This window comes from Triticum urartu, chromosome 7A (genome assembly GCF_056163025.1).
Source record: "Triticum urartu cultivar PI428250 chromosome 7A, HENAU_Tu73, whole genome shotgun sequence".
Classification (NCBI taxonomy): Eukaryota; Viridiplantae; Streptophyta; class Magnoliopsida; order Poales; family Poaceae; genus Triticum; species Triticum urartu.
Window position 1 is genome coordinate 740,473,758 of NC_141879.1, and position 19,780 is coordinate 740,493,537.

A 19,780-nucleotide genomic window follows, 5' to 3' on the forward strand; every position below is an offset into this window, starting at 1 on the left:
GGAAGTTTCAGATCCTACCGCCATAACAGTCTCCATTCCGACCAAGATCCATCATGCCGGTCTCGATTCCGGCCGAATTTCCAGCGGACAGGCCCGATTTGGAGCGATTCTAGTTGATTTCGGCAGGCCAGTGTGAACTCCACGTGCTGCTCCTTGGGAGGGACGGTGGCATGCCGTTGCCACCACGGATGTTCGCGGACGGGAGGTACGTTGTCATCATCGAAGAGGTGGTGGTGCTGCACGAGTAGTCGCAGCTCCGGCCGATGCTCCACCGCGCGAAAAAAATGGGGACTGCATGGTGTGCGTGGTGTGCGGTAGACCAAGCTGCTCCCCGTCCAGACCTGGCTGGGGCCATCGACAATAAGTACGGTGACTCGCTCGGAGTCGTGCTCCAGTCTTTCAGATTCAGTCTACGCCATGTGCGGAAAGGTTGGTGAAGATCTGTTCTACTTGGGATTCAGGCAGACATGGTGAGAGGGGAAGAAGAAGACCCCGGGAAATATTCAGTTTTACTGTAAATTTTTGTAGGATCTGTTCTGCTGCAGCCCTCACGGTACCGCAAAACAGGTTTTACGTTTCTCTTGTAATGCTTTTCGGTACTGTGAGATAAAGGATCTACTAGAGATGCTCTTAGAGAAGGATACTCGGAAGAACTCATAAATACATGGTCATGCCGGTAGAGGCACATTGTGCGAAGGTAATTGCATGCGGTGTCCATGGTAACACATTTTAGCCATCAGACTAGTAAAAACAGACACGTCGCGGTTGACCTGAACGAGGGAGTACTAACTATCACTTTCAAGGTTTACGTGCATTCACAAGATTGGGGTACTCACTTTGGCAATTCTGCACAGTTCAGGTTTCTACTGGGGGGTAGAGTCCACGTCTCGGCCTTGAATGATGACTTTGTTGCGTCAGCGTCGGGGAACCTTCCTTCACTTCAGAAAGTGCAAGTGAGACTTAACTAAATGCTGATGACTTTGAGGTGATGCATGAAGCACTGAAGCTTGCAGTTGACAAACATCCCAACAGTCCAAACCTTTTTCTTTTTTCATTTTTGCGTGGAAACAGTCGGCATGGTCTGCCAACATCCCCACTGGTTTGATTCAACACTCGGCATGGTCTGCCCAGCGCGAGTCATAAAAAAAAAGAGGGGTAGATTCTCAGACCCCGGCCGACTGCCAATAGTCGACCGCGGTCTCGGGGACTACACCCAGTGAGAGCATTTAGCGTGCCCCCACTGGTTTGATTCAACACTCGCATGGTCTGTCCAGTGCGAGTCGTTTAAAAAAACACTCGACTCAATCCAAGTCGACTCAAGTGAAAGACCTGTACAACTTTAAGACAGACAGACACACCCCGGTGGGTGATCGGATGAGAAATAAGTTCAGTCGGATATCAACTAACCTGGACATTGGTTTGCAGAGCAGCGCTGGCGTTGTAAGCCACCTGACCGGCCTCGTGCACCACTTGCATTTGCTCCATCACAAGATTCAGCTGAAGAAGAGCTTCCTTGGCAGCACTCGACGGGTCGTCTGGAGTTTGGTACGCAGTAAAAAGCGACGATAGCAGGGCATGTCGAAGCAGCCACTGGGTCTGATGCGTGGAGTTGTACTAGAGCAACAAGGGTCTGAGCAGCCGACCCTGATGGGCGATCAGTCGACAGCGGGTTAGCGAAAGTAACGTTGGTCCGAGCCGGGTCTGTGGATTGCTCGACCGCCGTCCTAGGCATCAGTGTCGACTGAGGAACCTGAACCTCAGGCGCTTTCCCCCTCGGTCCCTTGTCCCTCCTCCTCCTTTACCTTAGAGGCACTTCTTCTTCTTCATCCGGAAGCACGACAACGTCTCGTAGAGCTACTAAAAACAGGAAACATCAGAGATTCAACCGACGAATAATCCAATCGACAGAATAAATTTGAGTCGAGCGGACTTACTAGCTTTGGAGGTAGCTGCGTCATCGGTTTCCTCCATATCAGTCGCGGCAGAGGCTAGGCTGGAAAATTTTACAATCCATTTGGTCAGAACAGAAGAATGAGTCAGTGCAAGAAAACACGGAAAGAACATTTACCTAGAAGAACCAGGAACATCCATCTTAATCTTAGGCAAGGTCTTCCGAGCCTTTGAGGGGTTGATCTTGGGCTGCTTGGCGATTTTCTCCGTCAGCTCCGGAGTTGAAGATCAAGCACGCTTCTGCGTTTGAGCGCTTGATGCCACAGTCTTGCTGCGCCTGCTCGCTGGATCATGGTGCTTCTTGGATCGACGTTCCATACGAGGCGGTGAGTCGACTACCTCCTCGTCGTCTAACTCGTCGCTCTCGTCTTCGTCATCGTCGTCCGACAACTCCCAATCACCACTCTCCTCCGCGCTGTCCTCGCCCTCATGATCCTGCTCCAGAGCTTGTTCACCATTGGGCATCGAGTACATCTCGGTATAAACCTACAAGACAAGAAGTCCAGTGGAAATCAGTCGGATTAAAAAATAGTCGGAAAATGTACCCAAATGCAATCGGTTGTAGAGGCCGAACCTTGTCTGGCTGATTACTGTCGCTGAAGGGATCGACTCTCCTAGCGCCCCTGGGGTTGTCCTTGTTTCCTGTAATACTCCTCAGCCATTGGGCCACTGTTTTGGCCGGCACGTCCTCTGGATGAACCCGAGCGGTGTCGCCGGCTCCAGAATACATCCACATAGAGTGGTCACGAGCCTGGAGCGATTGGATGCGCCAACTAAGGAATACCTCGAACAAATCCATGCCGGTGACGCCTTGGTTGATCAACTAGACCACCCTCTCAACCAACATGGCTGTCTCCACCTTCTCCGCGGCGGTCACTTTCAACAAGGAAGGGGCCTGAACACGATCGAAGGAAAAAGGGGGAATTCTAGTCGACTGGCCTGGGGTCACGATATCCTAGCAGTAGAACCAGGTCGACTGCTAGCCTCTGACCGTCTCAGGAAGGGTCACTGAAGGGAAAGAACTCATCTTCCTCTTCTGGATACCCAGACCCCCACACATCTGGATAACGTGTGTTTTCTCGTCACTCGAATTTGCTTTCTTCACTGACTGGGTGCGGATAGTGAAAATGTGCTTGAAAAGACCCCAGTGCGGTCGACACCCCAAGAAATTCTCGCACATGGACACGAAAGCGGCAAGATATGTGATGGTGTTGGGAGAAAAATGATGGAGTTGGGCCCCGAAGAAATTCAAGAAACCTCGGAAAAAAGGGTGCGGAGGAAGCGAGAAACCGTGGTCGACATGGGTGGCGAGCAGAATACACTGACCCGGTTGCGGCCGCGGCTCCGTCTCCCCCTCCAGCAACCACGCAGCTCGATGGACGATCAGCCCGGACTCAGCCAGCTTATCCAAATCTTCCTGCCGAAGCGAGGGTCAGATCCAATCGCCCTGGATCCAACCCGACGGCAGCCCTGACCACGACGACGACCCCCGATTCATCCTCTTGCCTTTCGCCGCCCCCGTCGCCTTCTTCGCGCATTCCAGCGCCGCCGTCTTTTCCTTCCCCATGGTGGCGGAGCGGCAACGTCGAGAGTGGAGGAACCGGATGCGGTGGAGAGTCAGAGGGGGATGAAGAGGAATGGACGCGCACAGTGCAGACGCCTCGGCCCCGTCACCTTTAAAGACCCACTTCTGAGTGGCTGACGCGTGGGCCCAGATGGTCCCATCAAATCCCGCAACAGTCGCACACGGGGTACGTGGCGAAAAAGGTGGCGTGGAGATCAAGGCGCCCCTGTCAATCCGTCCCGCTTACCATGACGCGCTCCGCCTCTCGCGCTTCCCCGAAATTTTGAATCCCGTGAAATTCGGGATACGCCATAACCAATCGCGCCAAAGATTTCACGTCAAAAATGACACTCGATGGATGACGTTATAAATCCAATCGGCAACTTTTGAATCAATCAAGGCGACTGAAACGAAGCCAAAGTTCCAACATGGGCCTCCGTTCAAACATGAATAGTTGTGAAACACAAGAGTCGAAGCAAGACCAACTTCAACCTTCTTTTCACTTGTACCTCAATCCATTCGGGGGCTAATGATGATAATATAGACCTGGGGTTGGGTCATAGGCCTGACCTATGCGCCCTATCCAAGGTCACTATCCTAGAAACAAATAAGCTCAAGAGACAACAAGGAGGGCCCTACAAAGGTGTCGAGTGCAATCCACTCGACCGATCAGTTACTCGGAGACCCCTCCTTCCTGAAGTTGCTCGACCAATCGACCACTCGACCATACAAGAATCCACTCGACCTATTGAAGACCAGGAGTCATCTGGAACGGCAACGGATGAGCGTTCACTCTGTAATCTTTAAGGCCATTAAGGCATTTAAGGCTGGCGTTACCAGTAACGCCTCATCTTTATGTACATTGAACCCTTGGCAACAGGGAACGGCTGGGGTCCTGGCGTTCACTATACTAGATAATACCCCGCGCGTTGCTGCGGAATAGGTTGCAATATATACTAATGTGATTTGATTTTATTGAAGATGAATATTTGGATTAGTAGTATGATAACTAAATCCGAATGTACATATATGTGTTATTATATAATTGTAAACTATTTATTTAATATAAGTATCTTTTTTCATGCATGATAAATATGATTTATAATTGGTAAAAATATATAATGAGAAAATCAAATTATCCATGCAGCTAGCTTAATTATTGGGTTTACAATTAGCATGGGGTATTTAATGTTTTTTGTGAGAACATGTCGTTAGCGCTTCATGCTTAATTACTGGGTTCTAAACTATTTGTTCTTTTGTACATGGGTTGCCCTTGACAGTCTTAACAGAAATTGAAATAAGGAACAAACTTTGGGAAAAAAATGGAAACCAAATGGACACTTTATATTTTGGTAAGATCAGAGGCATGATGGCGAGGCACATTGGCTTTTGGGTAATTGGAAGGAAACTTTTAAACACGAATTATATATGGCGTTACCCCATAGAGTTAGGAAAGCAATATGTACTACTCAAGAATGGCTCGATAATCTAATGTGATCATCTTCCTTATTTCTATCTTATGCGTGCTTGTTAAAATTAACTTATTTGTATAAGACATCCTACTGTTTCCTGTACCTTAATCATATACGTCCAATCATATATGCTTCATTGTTCTGATATAAGAAATGATGAGACAACATAATTTGACAAAAAGCCAAAAAAATAAATCAATAAACATGCATCCATGGGATGAAAAATAATTCGAGATTTCATCCATCTCTGAACAGAACCACAGGAGGCGTTGCAAAAAATAATGAGCAAATCATGTAGCACAACCTTATGGTAAAGTTGCAAGATAATAGGAGGATTACTAATGGAGCTATCACCAGCCTGCTACGATTCCCTCAAAACAAAAAAAAGGAATATCCTGCCACGTGGTATAGATGCCATGAGGGGGAGGACATAATATGCAAATCATGTAGCATAACCTCACGCTAAAGTAGCAAGATGATAGGAGGATTAGGAATGGAGCAATCAGAAATAAACTGCTACATTTCAGATTTCACACAAAAAAGAAGGAACAGAATGCTTACCACTGCCGCCCGGCGCCGCCGCCCCAGGCCGCCCCGCCCCCCTCCTCCACCGGCCCTGCCCCAGGTGAGCTCTCCTCCTCTTTTTTTTTCTTTTTTTTTTCTGTTTTTTTAGTTTTAGGTTTATGTTTAGTTTAGATTTAGTTTTAGTTTTAGTTTTAGGTTTAGTTTTAGGTTTAGGTTTAGTTTTAGTTTATTATTAGGTTTAGATTTAGTTTTTTCCTTTTTTCTGTTTTTTTAGTTTTAGGTTTATGTTTAGTTTAGATTTAGTTTTAGTTTTAGATTTAGGTTTTGGTTTAGGTTTAGTTTAGTTTTAGGAAAGAAGAAGAAGAAAAAAAGAGGAGAGGAGGAGAAGAAGAAGAGGAAAAAGGAAAGGAAGAAGAAGAAGAGGAGGAGAAGAAAAAAGAAGAAGAGGAAGAAGAAGAAGAAAAAATAGGAGAGGAGGAGAAGATGAAGAGGAAAAAGGAAAGGAGGAAGAAGAAGAAGAAGAAGAAGAAGAAGAAGAAGAAGAAGAAGAAGAAGAAGGAAAAAAAGGAAGAAAGGGAAGAAAAGGAAGAAGAGGAAGAAGAAGAAAAGGAAAAAAGAGGAAAAAAAAACCCCGACCCGACCCGGCACCCCGACCCCGACCCGGCACCCCGACACGACACCCCGACCCCGAGACCCCGACCCCGACACCCCGATCGACCCCGACCCCGACCCCGACACCCCGACCCCGAGCCTGACCCCGACACCCGACCCCGACACCGACACGGCACCCCGACCCTGACCCGGCACCCCGACCCCGACCCGGCACCCCGACCCGGCACCCCGACCCCGAGACCCCGATCGACCCCGACCCCGACACCCCGACCCCGAGCCTGACCCGACACCCCGACACCGAGCCTGACCCGACACCCCGACCCCGACAACCGACCCCCTGACCCCCTAACCCCGACAACCCGACCCCGACACAACACCCCGACCCCGAAACAACACCCCGACCCCGACATGGCACCCTGACACCGACACGACACCCCGACCCCCCGACCCCGAAACAGCACCCCGACCCCGACACGACACCCCGACCCTCGACACCTCCCAAAAAGGTGTTCTTTGGCCTTCTAGAGGCCGACGGGGTCATATATTTGTGAATTATTAGTTAGGTCATATATTTTTCGATTTTGTTATGAAAAACATCATATATAATTGTGTTGATCGGGTAGTTTTAAATGTGCAGTTGTTTCATCGCTGCGAGGTTTGGTGTTCGACGACCTCGCCGTGCGTTTGACGAGCTCTGCCCCTTCGTTCGTGGGTGAGCACGAATGACATGTCCTCCTCCCCCATTAATTATTTGATCTATTCCGATGAAACTTGATAGCTAGCTATATATGTGTCTTGAATCATCTGTATGCGTAACCAATATGTGTCTCCCGTTCGAAAGCGTCGTAGTTATAAATATTCATGCATTTGCATATTTATAACCCTGATTCTTTCGAATTGTCCAACGCTATCCATGGACAGACCGAGTATGTGTAGATTGGGTTCGTTTTCCCATATGCTTTGCTCCGGATCCGACGCATAAATTTCGTTAGTGCCTCCCCTGTTGTTCTCCGGGTACACATCCTCTCTGTTTATTGCAGAGACGTGTATCAGGAGAACAACGGGGAGGTGCTGCCGAAATTTTGCGTCGGATCCGAAGCATAGCATGGGAAAATGAACCCAATCTACACATACACGGGTGGGATTAGGACCTATCATTACCTATTAGAGTGTAGGTTGCATGGACGTAATAAAATTGACAAAGTAGATCAACTGATGAATATATACATGGTGAATTACATATATAATTGTTGTGTGTCCAGTAGCTCTGAAAGTCAAGATGAGTGATCGTGCGTGGATGTATACCGGTCACACTGGTCAGAACAAATGGAGCGCTGAATGGTTCACAAAAACCAAGGGGTTTGTGCAAGCCGCATTTGCAAATGGCCAGAAGAAAACCTGGTGCCCCTGTTTCCGGTGCGGCAATTGGGAAAAGAGGACAGAGGCTGAAATGGGCAAACACTTGTAGAAGAGTGGTTTTACGCCCGATTATATGGTGTGGACATTTCATGGTGAGTCTGCCCAACGTGACCAAGCTGAGGTGGATCGTCATCGCACCGACGAGCATGGTACCGGGATGGAAAACATGGTGCAAGACTATGATGATGCTCGGGATTCGGACAAGGAGATGGAGGAATCTGCAAAGGCCTTCAATGAAATGTTGGAGTCTTCAAAACGTCCACTCCACGAGCACACTAAGCTTTGTCAGTTGGATGCCATCTCACAAGTGATGGCTCTAAAGGCTCAGTTCAACTTGGGCAGAGAATTCTATGACGCAATTATGACAGTATTTGGACGCTTTCTACCCAAAGGCCATGTAATGCCTGCAAACCTGTACCAGTCGGACAAAATCCTCCGTGCACTAAAGATGCCCTATGAGAAGATACATGCCTGTGAGAAAGGATGTGCCTTATTTAGGCTTGACTATGCGGACTTGAACTATTGTCCCATTTGCAAGTCTTCCAGGTATATTGTGGTAGACAACGGTATTGGTGAGAAGACACAGACCAAAATCCCCGTTAGTGTTCTTCGGTATATGCCAATTGTACCAAGACATCAACGTCTTTTCATGGTCGAAGAGACGGCCAGACAGATGACATGGCACAAAACAGGCAAAAGAACCGAACTAGATGCAGATGGGAATCTGATGATGGTACACACATCGGATGGTGTTGCGTGGAAAAAGTTTGATGAATTACATGCTGACAAAGCGGCAGATCCGAGGCATCCTCGAGTCGGCATCAGCACGGATGGGTTCAGTGTGTTTGGTATGACGGCAGCCCAATACAGTTGTTGGCCCGTATTTGTCTTTCCACTGAATCTCCCCCCGGACAGATATTGTAAAGAAAGAACATTTTCTTGACGTTGATAATTCCAGGGCCCAACTATCCGGGGAAAAATATGAATGTGTACATGCAGCCGCTTAAGGACGAATTGCAAGAAGCCTGGGATAATGGGTTCAAGACATACGACGCCTATAGCAAACGGAACTTCATAATGCGTGTCTGGTACATGTACTCGACGCATGACTTGCCGGCGTATGCGCTATTCGTTGGCTGGTGTGTGCATGGAAGGTTCCCGTGCCCCACATGCAAGGGAGCTCTTGAGTTTCGTTGGCTTCAGGCCGGTCGCAAGTTTTCTTGCTTCGACATGCATAGACAGTTCCTGGATCCTCGCCATAAGTTCAGGAAAGACAAGAAGAACTTCATCAGGGGTAGAGTTGTCAAAAACTCTGCACCACCTGCATTGACAAGCCAACAGACCCTGCATCAGTTAAACGCTCTCGAGCCAGATCCACAACGTCCAGGGTACTTCAAGGGGTATAATACTAAGCACGCATGGACTCACAAAACATGCTTATGGGATCTGCCTTACTTCAAAGACCTCCTTTGCCCACACAACATCGACATGATGCACACTGAGAAGAATATCGCCGAGGCACTTTTTGGTACATTGTTCGGCATAGATGGGAAGTCAAAGGATAATACTAAGGCTAGAGTTGATCTGGAGGCGCTATGTGATAGGCTGTTACAAAACATGAAAGAACCGAAAGGAAAGCAGAACTGGATGAAGCCAAAGGCATGGTTCAATCTTGGAAGGCCAGCTATGAGGGAAATTATCTTGTGGGTGCAACAACAGTTGATGTTTCCCGATGGGTATGCAGCGAATCTAAAGAGGGGAGCGAATCTTGATAAACTGAAGATATTTGGTCTCAAGAGTCATGATTGGCACATATGGATTGAGCGGGTAATGCCGGTGATGTTGTGTGGCTTCATCCATGAGGATGAATGGCTAGTACTGGCAGAACTCAGCTATTTCTTCCGTGTTCTTTGTGCAAAAGAACTATCGCCTGGCGTGCTAGAAGAAATGGAAGAGTTGGCGCCGGAGTTGATCTGCAAGTTAGAGAAGATCTTTCCACCGGGCTTCTTTAATCCAATGCAGCATTTGATTTTGCATCTCCCGACCGAGGCAAGATTGGGGGGGGCGTGCAAAATCGTTGGTGCTACCCAACTGAGCGGATGCAGAAGACGCTTCAAGAAAAATGTAAAAATAAACGTAGAATCTAAGCATCGATGGCTGAGGCATTCATCACAGAGGAGGCGGCAAACTTCGTAACAGCACACTACGAAGCCAAAAATCGTCATTTGCATAATCAGAAGCCTCGGTACAATGCTGACGACCCTAAAAAGGGTGGATCCAACCTCAGCCTATTCAAAGGGAATCTCGTACCAGCTAGTGTTTCACTTCCAGTATCTTTGGATAACGAAGAATGGCGGACCATTTCGTTGTATATCTTCAACAACCTGATAGAAGTGCGGCCGTACATCGAGTAAGTTCTCGGTACATTGTTTCGCAACTTCTATTTCCTTTGAACTGCTCTTATTCCTGGATATGTCATACAGTCAATACGTCGCCATATTCTCGTATGGAGCGGAGATCCAAAAGGATTCCGTCGAAGAGTATGAGCTTCTCGCAAAGCAAGGAGGCGGCTATCCCGGTTTCATCTCTTGGTTCAAACAAACGGTAATTTTTATTAGACAATTTCATTTCATTCGCTAATTTGTGCGTAATGCAACAATCCTTTCATATTAAACTTGTAGGCTAATTCAGAGTCTATGGACGCTGAATTGAGACAAGTCGCTAATGGTTTTGACTATAAGGTCCGTTCATTTGACAAGTACGACATCAACGGGTATCGCTTTCGTACCTATGGCAAAGAGCTATCTATGGCCGACCGAAAGTCTACAAATTGTTGTGTATCTGCTATCGGCGAAGGAGGTACCAAGTATTATGGGAGAGTTGAAGCAATTTATGAACTTCTGTTCTTTGGTGAAAACCCACCGAATGTTGTAGTCTTCAAATGTTATTGGTTTCAGCCGAAGGAGACTAGAAGGACTCATGAACATATAGGGCTAGTTGAAATCAACCAAAGCACCCATTTAGATGTTCCTGATGTCTATATTACGGCTCAACAGGCGACCCAAGTATTGTATCTATCGTGGGCCTGCCAAACTAATCCAAATCTAAAAGGTTGGGATATCGTTTATGAAGTGCCGCCACGTGCTAGACTTTCTCCCCCAAAGGAAGAGGATTATGAACCTCACATTAACCCAGACACATATGAAGGAGAATTCTTCCAAGAGACACGTCTTTCCAAAAAGTGTTTCAAGAACCGCTATACTTCACCCCAAAACATTGAAGTAGACAGCGACAATGAATCCGACATCACCCTAGAGGAGGAACAAGAAGAGCCGGAACAAGAAGAGGTTACTGCTGCGGATGACCTGTGAATGCTTGACCGATTATGTCAAGGTGGCCTTGCACATGTTGATGCCAATGAACCCTATGAGCCCATCATTGATTATAGTGATGATGATGATTATGCATTTATTGATGATACTGATCGAGATTATTAGTAGTGTCAGGTATTCAATTTTTTTATGTTGTACTTGATGATGATACACTTAAGTGATATACGTATTATTATTCATGTCGGTACTTTTTTATGTTGTACTAATTTCGTTTATTCTTTGTCATGGCAGGTGTTGAAAGATGGTGGGCGCTGGTCGGGAGCGCGCCGAGGCCCCTTCTTCGTCGGCGCGTGGTGCGAGGTCTTCCATTCCACACGCACCTCTCCGCCGAGCGTTGCTGGACAGTATGGCGACACCGCCGGGCCCTTCTTCGTCGACCGCGGTGCCCAGCAGGGGACGAGGTAAGAAGAAGAGAGGAGGTGGAGCACGTGGTCACGGGAGAGGAGGTAGGGTGACTCTTACGGCGCCTTCCTCGCCGCCTCCCCCAGCTGTTTCACCCGAGCACATGACTGCTAGGGTGGACTCGTCTGAGGAGGAGGCTGCACGGACTCCGGTCCATGAGCCTCCGGTCCACAGGTCTTCGGCCCACGAGCCTCGGGTCGACAGGCCTTGGGCCCACGAGACTTGGGCCCACGAGACCCCGGAGGAGCACACGTCTGGATGGGGTAACTGGTCGGGTCAGCCTGAGGAGCCGAGTGGCCACGCTGATGATGGCGGGGAGCCGAGTGGCCATGCTGATGATGGCGGGGAGCCGACTGATTTTGAGGAGGAGGGGGAGGAGGGGGGCAACGTCTACCAGTGTGGTGCTACACGGCTCCCGTCCGTGCCGGCGACCCGCGAGCAGAGGTGGTTGATTTTCCCTGATGGGGAGAGGTAAGTGCATTTAATCTTTTTATACCTTCTGCATTCACGTTTCTTCAAATAACTGATGTGTTGGCCTTGTCATGCTGCAGGGGTTGGGACCACCATGAAAGTGTCCGCCGGCCCAACTCCGTCCTTGGAGTTTTGATTCGGCAAAACTTCCCGGGGTTTGTCATGTTGCCTGGTGAGGGTCGGCTTCCAGACGTTGGATTGACTTGGGAGCACTACTTGGCTGCCCCGGCCCCGCCGGGTGAGATTATCGACGGTGTCTTGTGCGAGACGAGGGCAGACGTGGTGATCAGAAAGTTCTGGGTAATTGCTCCTTTACACAATTAAAAATCTTCAACTAGCTAGTTATTAATTGTACTAATCAATATTGTCTCATTTGATTGCAGACATTCTACAGGTGTGAGGAGGGATACGAGGAGGAGGAGGCAAATGTTATCCATAAGGAGTGCAAGCACCTACTTCAGAACTTACGGCATGAAGTTCGGGTGCAGGCTGTTCGAGACTACTACACTGGGCGTGGTATCAAGAAGCCCAAGCAGGAGTGCCGCGATAATTTCTTGTGTAAGGAGCAGTACATGAAGGTAATTCTTAAGGCCTTGTACTTACTTCCTTCATTTAGTAATTCATAGTCGTAGCGCTCAAGTTTCTATTTGCTAACTTAGGCCCCTCCGAGATGGTGTGCGTATCGGATGGATTGTTGGGAGGTGTTGGTCAATGCGTGGTGCTCAAAAGAATGGTTGGCCACCCACAAAGAGGCCAAGGACAAACGTGCCCAAATGGAAGGTGTGCCACACCACCAAGGCAGCTCCAACTTATTTCAGTACGGGCATAACTGGGTATGTGGTTTGCTTCATGTTCATGCAATTCATTCATCATGCTAGCTTTAGCCCTTTAATTACTAATTTACTTTGTTTCTCTCTTTCAGGCACGCTATAATAAGGCGGATAAGGTGCCAGAGGTGTACGACATGTATGCCATGGCCCACACTGGCCCTTACAAGAAAGTCAAGGCATTCTCTGCGTCTGACCTCGATGATCCAAAGAACTTCACCAACATCTCCGCCCATGACAAGCTCGTGCAATATAGAGATCATGGGAAGGAGAGGAAAGGGGAGGACTTTAACCCGAGCTAGGGTCCCATTGATACAGAGCTGCTGATAATATCTGGTGGCGGGAGGTCCCATGGCTCCATAGCCATGGGAGATGGACTTATCCGTTGTCCTAGCACTCTCCCGGAGATCAAGGCGCGCCAGTCGAGCTCCGCTCCTGAGATAAGGCCTCGTGAACGGCCAGTCCAACTCGCCTTCAAGGTTAGTTATACGTACTCAGCTATCTTTCTCCATTACATTGTGTGCGCTTCCATCAATGATTACAAATGGTCATGTGAGTGGTGTTGCAGGCTGCTATACAGAGTGAGAGAGATAGAACGGAGAAACTTCTGGCGGAGGTGGCGGAGCACTACAAGAAATATGTCAACTTATGACCTTCTATCAGTGACCCTCGAAGAATTGGTCATAAATTTATGACCAATTTAGACCAATTGGTCAAAAGCTGTTCAGGGGGCTCCAAACCCTAAACCATTGCGACCATTTTGGTCAGAAAGGTCGTAATTTCCTTACACGAAATGGTCACAAAGCAAATAGTGCTAGTCCGCTGCCTTATTTCTAGTTGTTAATGACCAATATAGATGGTCATAGCCTTGTAGATTGTGGTGGGTTGTGATGACTAGGCGCCATCTCAACAGTTTTGCCTATGTGTCATGTCCATGTGGCAATTTTTGCCCTAGGTTGTGAAGCAACCTATATTTCTATCATTCCCAAAATTCCCAAAAAAATCTCATAAATTCTTTGGGGCATATCTTCATCAAATATGTAAAAATACTTCCTTGCCTAGTTCAAAACTAATTCAACAATATTCATTTTCCTATTCTGTTCACAACAACACTTTATGAAGGAAGTGCTATTTATGTATTCTTGATTGCCCTCAGAATTTTTGGGCACTCTTTCCTATCCAAATTATTACCGCATGACAAAATGCAGCTCCATTTGCCTAGCAAATCTTCCTCGGCAAATTTCCAAAGTTTTTGTCCACCTAGAAGCATTGTGAAGGAAGTACCTTTTTTATATCTCTAAATGACATGAAATTTATACAGATCCTTCATATGCCCAAATTATCAACCTCCTCCAAATTGCAGCTCAGTCAAATCATCTATGTGAGCCCAGGTTCAATTTATATTTTATGGCCAAATTGGCATGTTGCAAAGCAAGTGTTATATAGACCCCTCCTATTACCCTCAAACTTTTCGGGCACTCTTCCATTCCCAATTCATTGCCACATGATAATATTCAGCTCAATTTTCCTAGTAAAGCTTTCTCGGGAAATTTTCAAAGTTTCTACCTCGAGAGAAGCTTTGTGAAGTAAGTACTAGCTAGGCTTACCCAAATGATCTGAAAATTTACCAGAGCATGACCATACCTAAGTAACTTACCTACACCAATTTTGAGCTCATTTCATTCATCCAATCTCTCTCACTAGTTTTCCCAAGTTTCTGTCCATAGAAGAGCATTGTGAAGGAAGTACTACTTTGGCATGTCCAAATGGTATCAATTTTCTACAATGCTTTCCTATGCCCAAATAACCATCCGCCACAAAAGTTCAGCTCACTCCATTCATTATTTTGAGCCCAGCTTCAACATTCATATTTTTGTCCAGCGTGGTACTTTGCAAAGCAAGTACCACCTAGGATCCTCCTTTTGAGCTAAAAATTTGTGAAGACATTCTCCTTAGTAGATGATCATCCTCAGCCAAAACTCACGCCCATTGGCCATGTGCATTTCCCGTACCGCTAATCAAACACTTGGCTGCTAATTCATGTTTGAGCATCGATCGGTCTCCTCGTGAGAATCTTATGTTGTAATTTTCTTCCTAGAACCAACCTGGGGAGTGGCCAACCCACTAGACATTCCTAGGCCGCCCAGAACACATGGCAACATTACGGTCATGCGGTGACCACGTGACGGGCATGCGAGTTTACGCGCTCTAGAGTTGGGGGCCTCGGCCACCGCCCAAACCTCGACGTATCGCCACCAAACCATGTATTTATGATTAAATAGGTACTTATGTAACTAGAAATGATTTTTGGAAAAAATAAATAGTAAACTATGAGGCAGCTGCAGTTCAAATTTGACCCGCTTCCAACTAAACCGGCGGGAATTTGTCTTTTTCACCAGAGGTGTATCAAAACTTTTGACACCCAACCATTTTGTCAATTGTGCATTAAATATGGCCTAGTATTTTAGCAAATTGATTTGGTCCGATTTTGCAACAAATATATGGTAGGTCCTTCACAAAAAAACTCATTTCGCGCACTCGGAAAATGGAAAATGGTTTTTCCGTGCAAAGAAAATGAAAACTCCCTTAGGAAACATTGTTTGGAATTCCAATATGCACCCTTGTGCACAATATGAGATCATTTGAACAAACTATGCCAAGAATGTGGCCATAAGATTGATTATTTGGCTTGAAAGCCATTGATCTCCACACGTGATAGCTCGTTTCTGAGAACATTTTTTTAAAATAATAGCCGTATTACAAGTTTATTATTTTTCCTGGGAACTTGGCCACATATAATGACACAATGTGAAGGTTTCCCAATTTTTTGATTTTTTTTGAATTTTTTATGCCCGTTTCAAAATGCGGTCAAAACGGCGGGAATGACCGTTCCTAGCTAGTGGTTGAATCTTGGATTTTTTTTGGTGTTTCTTTGATTAAATAGATACTTATGTACCTAGAAATGATTTTTGGAAAAAATAAAGAGCAAACTACGAGGCAGCTACAGTTCAAATTTGACCCGCTTCCAGCTAAATCGGCGGGAATTTGTCTTTTTCACCAGAGGTGGATAAAAACTATTTACACCCAACCATTTGGTCAATTATGCATTACATATGTCCTAGTATTTTAGGAAAATGATTTGGTCCAATTTTGCAACAATTATTTGGGAGGTCCTTCACAAAAAACCCTCCTTTTGGGCACTCAAAAAATGGGAAATGGTTTTTCCGTGCAAAGAAAATGAAAACTCCCTTAGGCAACATTGTTTGGAATTCCAATATGCACCCTTGTGCAAAAATATGAGATCATTTGACCAAACTATGCCATGAATGTGGCCATAAGATTGATCATTTGGCTTGGAAGCCATTGATCTCCACACGTGATAGCTCGTTTCTGAGAACATTTTTTAAAATAATTACCGTATTACAAGTTTATTATTTTTCCTGGGAACTTGGCCACATATAATGACACAATGCGAAGGTTTCCCAATTTTTTGATTTTTTTCGAATTTTTTATGCCCGTTTCAAAATGCGGTCAAAACGGCGGGAATGACCGTTCCTAGCTAGTGGTTGAATCTTGGAAAACTTTTCGTGTTTCTCTGATTAAATAGATACTTATGTACCTAGAAACGATTTTTGGAAAAAATAAAGAGCAAACTACGAGGAAGCTACAGTTCAAATTTGACCCGCTTCCAGCTAAATCGGTGGGAATTTGTCTTTTTCACCAGAGGTGGATAAAAACTATTTACACCCAACCATTTGGTCAAATGTGCAATAAATATGGCCTAGTGTTTTAGAAAAATGATTTGGTACAATTTTGCAAGATACATATGGTAGGTCCTTCACAAAAAAACACATTTTGGTCACTCAGAAAATGAAAAATGGTTCTTTTGAGCAAAGAAAATGAAAACCTCCCAAATCAACATTGTTTGTCATGCCTAAATACACACATGTACAAAATATTGGTTTATTTGAACTAACTATAAGAGGTTAAATGTTTGCCTGAATAAGAGGGTACAAACTATAAGAGAAAAAACAAAAAATGCTTAATTCTGATTGGTGGAACCAGCTGTGGCATCGATCAGTGACATGGCAAACATCTGTCCATCCATCCATCCATCTGTCCGTCCATCCACCCCTCCGCTCTCTCAGCTAACCCTAGCGCTCGCAGATCCCTCCCCTCGCCGCCACCCGCCCCTCCCCTCGCCGCCACCCGCCCCTCCCCTCGCAGATCCATCCTTCCCCTGCCTCCTTCCCCTCTGGCAAGATCGCCGTGCTCTACTCCTCCCTCGTTCCCCTCCGGCAAGATCGCCGTGCTTTGCTCCTTCCTCCTTTCCCTCCGGCAAGATCCCACATCCATCGATCCATCCTCAACCGGAACCCCTCTCCCGATGCCAGATCCAATCCTCCTCCCTCCCTCCTCGCCCCGGCTCCCTGCTCCCCTCCCCTTCTAGATCACCGCCACCACCTCCCTCCTCCTCCCTCGCCCCGGTTCCCTGCTCCGCCGAGGCCGCCGTCGGGAGATCCGACTTCGCCGACGGGAATGGGGCCGGATCCGCCACGCCCGAGTGCTCCATCCTCGTCGACAGGGACGACTACATCCTGGCCTCGGCGCTTCCGGCAGCGGCAGCTCATCTCCTTCCTCGGGCACCACAACTTCAACCACACCATGGATGTGTAAGCACGCAGACGTGTCTCCCCCTCCCCCTTCAAACCTGCCTCTGCGAATGCATCTCTTGATCCGGGCAAGGCACACGCGCGCGCAGGTTGGTGACCCAGACGGACCTAGCCGAGCTGGTAGACGCGGGCTCCTCGGACAAGGCCATCGACTACCTCTCCCGCTTCCTGCCCTCCGACCGCCTGCTGGGCGTCCACGGTCGCGCCCTCTTCCACTACCTCCGCGTGCACAAGGCCATCGACGACGTGCTCGCCGGAGCCCCGGAGGCGCGCTCCGTCACCACCGCCCTCGACCAGTGCATCATCCGCCACCCCACCAAGAGCCACGCCGTCACCAGGCTCCGCGCCATCTTCTCCTCCCTCCTCTGCTCCAAGCGATACAGGTAAAATACAACATTGCTAGCTATCGCTGCAAGTCTGCAATCGATTTGATAGATAAAATGAGCATTGGTCCGTGTCCGTGTCAGGTGTAGCTGCAGAGACGATGGGCAGTGTATGGATACAATGTCCATGCGTGGAAGAACTAAAATTCAGTTAATGTCCATGCTGTTAGTCATCTAGTTTGTAGGATCGAAGTGACTGCCTGCTGCCATTTGCTTGTGTTCCATCTTTGTTGAATGTACCAACCATCATACCTGTGGTGTTTTAAGCATCTTGGATCTCAATATATGGTGTCGAAACTGTTGAAAGAAAATGATGTAAGAGTTGTCCTGCTTGTTTTAATTATTTCCCTGGATATGTTTCTCTGTTTAGCTTTCTCACTGGAATGGCGCTCTGCTTTGTGATGCGGAGCTTCTGAATCTTTGTGGTGGAATCTTGTTATTTTAATTATATGTCATTGTATCTCATATTTCTGCACTTTTTCTTCTGGAGCAGAAACATTAAGGTTGAACTTACAGAAGCTTACCCATATCATTCATGTTCTCGGTGGTGGATTACTACTGTAGTATTATGCTGTCTACTGCTTTTAACCTTGGAGTCTACTGCTCTTAACATAGCTCTGTTTTCACCTTTAGGCTCCAAGTAGATCTGAAAGTCAACCTCTCCAATTTTCCTTGGAGTCTACTGCTCTTAACATCATTGTACTATGTGCAGAAAGAACATGAATGAAATCCTTGTCACTTCATTTTCAGGTAAGACCGGAGCTGTATGGAGATAGTAATGCTAGATTCTTCACTTACTGGACAGTAAGTATTGTTTGCACAAACAAAATGTTCGCCTTTTGCCTGGTCTCATTGCCCCGGATTCAGTTTAACTAAACGTGCATTTCGCAGACTGATGCGTACCAAGAGACGGGGTGCTACAACCACAACTACCGTGGGTTTGTCCAGACGACCAACAAGATAGCCATCGGCGCGGCTATCACGCCACAATCGGTGTACAATGGGAGGCAGTTTGATAATAATCTGATGATATGGAAGGTAAATGCCATTTCAGAATCACTGATGTAATTTTCATTTTTCAAGAAGAATTGGTTGATCTGCATGGAAAATGCATGATGATTAGGAATATGATCGTGTCTCCTGTAGAATTGGATTTCTCTGGCCGTTCCGTAAACTAAATTTGGTTCAGTTAAAAAACTGCACTACCTGACAGTTTTGGGCAGCGAGCTTCTAACTGAAAAACGAGTTTGTTATGCTCATAATTTCAAGTTGGCCTCTACATATGAGTTGTAAAGCATGCTCTAAGGTTTCCGTAGAGTACTCGTTTGCTTCGTTTGGATGTATGGTTTGAGAGCAGCCGTCTATTTAGTTTGCTGTCCAGAAATATAGTACAGTTTCATATCGGTGGTGGTCTTGTCTTAGATAGATTCTGTAGTGTATTAATCTCACTGGGTAGAGTGGCCTACTTGCACACTTTTATTGACTCGTTGGTTACTGATTACTTTCGAGCGAGTAGCACATGTCTCAAGCAACTGTAGTATTCCTTTCCCTGAATTGCTCCCTTGTTTTGCTGTGGCCGTATGCTCCATGGTCAATGATGCGTGCTGTATACATATTAAAACCAAAATTGGAGTTGTTTTAGTTGTGCATATTAGAACTGGATTATGCTCTGTTTTGCTGTAGTTGTATGCTCTTATTGCTAAATTGTTTAGTGGGTTGTTCAAACTAAACTCGTCCAGTCAGCTTGCTATGATGTATTGTATATTACTGTACTTCAGACGTCTTGTAGAATTTGGTGTGGCAATACATCTGAAGTACAGTAATATACAATACATCCTAGTACAATAATATACAATATCTTGCTATGAAAGATTGTAGAATTCTTTTAGTTGCTGCTTCTCATGTATACATCAGTTGTTGTGATTACATCTTCATTACATTATAGACATCTGCATTTTTGTGAAATTTTGTTAAATATATATTTTCTAGATTGCCTATACACTAAACCTGGAGGTTTGAATATCTACTCCAGGAATGAAGATGGTACTCTAATGCCTTTGTGTTCACCCTTTTACAGGAGCTCCAGGCCT

The 19,780-nt window shown here is 46.4% G+C and overlaps 1 protein-coding gene across 1 annotated transcript; it reads left to right on the forward strand.

Annotated features, from left to right (window-relative positions):
• The first annotated feature begins 17,173 nt into the window (after positions 1 to 17,173).
• Positions 17,174 to 18,417, forward strand: LOC147962581 (uncharacterized). Its single transcript, XM_087535815.1, has 3 exons — positions 17,174 to 17,307; positions 17,397 to 17,690; positions 18,324 to 18,417. The coding sequence occupies exons 1-3, from the start codon at positions 17,174 to 17,176 to the stop codon at positions 18,415 to 18,417; spliced, it is 522 nt and encodes a 173-aa protein (XP_087391941.1).
• Positions 18,418 to 19,780: the final 1,363 nt, after the last annotated feature.

Excerpts from the sequence above, each read along its gene's own strand:
- LOC147962581 (XM_087535815.1), top strand. The coding sequence starts at position 17,174 with ATGGGGCCGGATCCGCCACGCCCGAGTGCTCCATCCTCGTCGACAGGG. Across the intron at positions 17,308-17,396 it reads TTCAACCACACCATGGATGT|GTTGGTGACCCAGACGGACC; the intron begins GTAAGCACGCAG and ends ACGCGCGCGCAG. Across the intron at positions 17,691-18,323 it reads CTCTGCTCCAAGCGATACAG|GCTCCAAGTAGATCTGAAAG; the intron begins GTAAAATACAAC and ends TTTCACCTTTAG.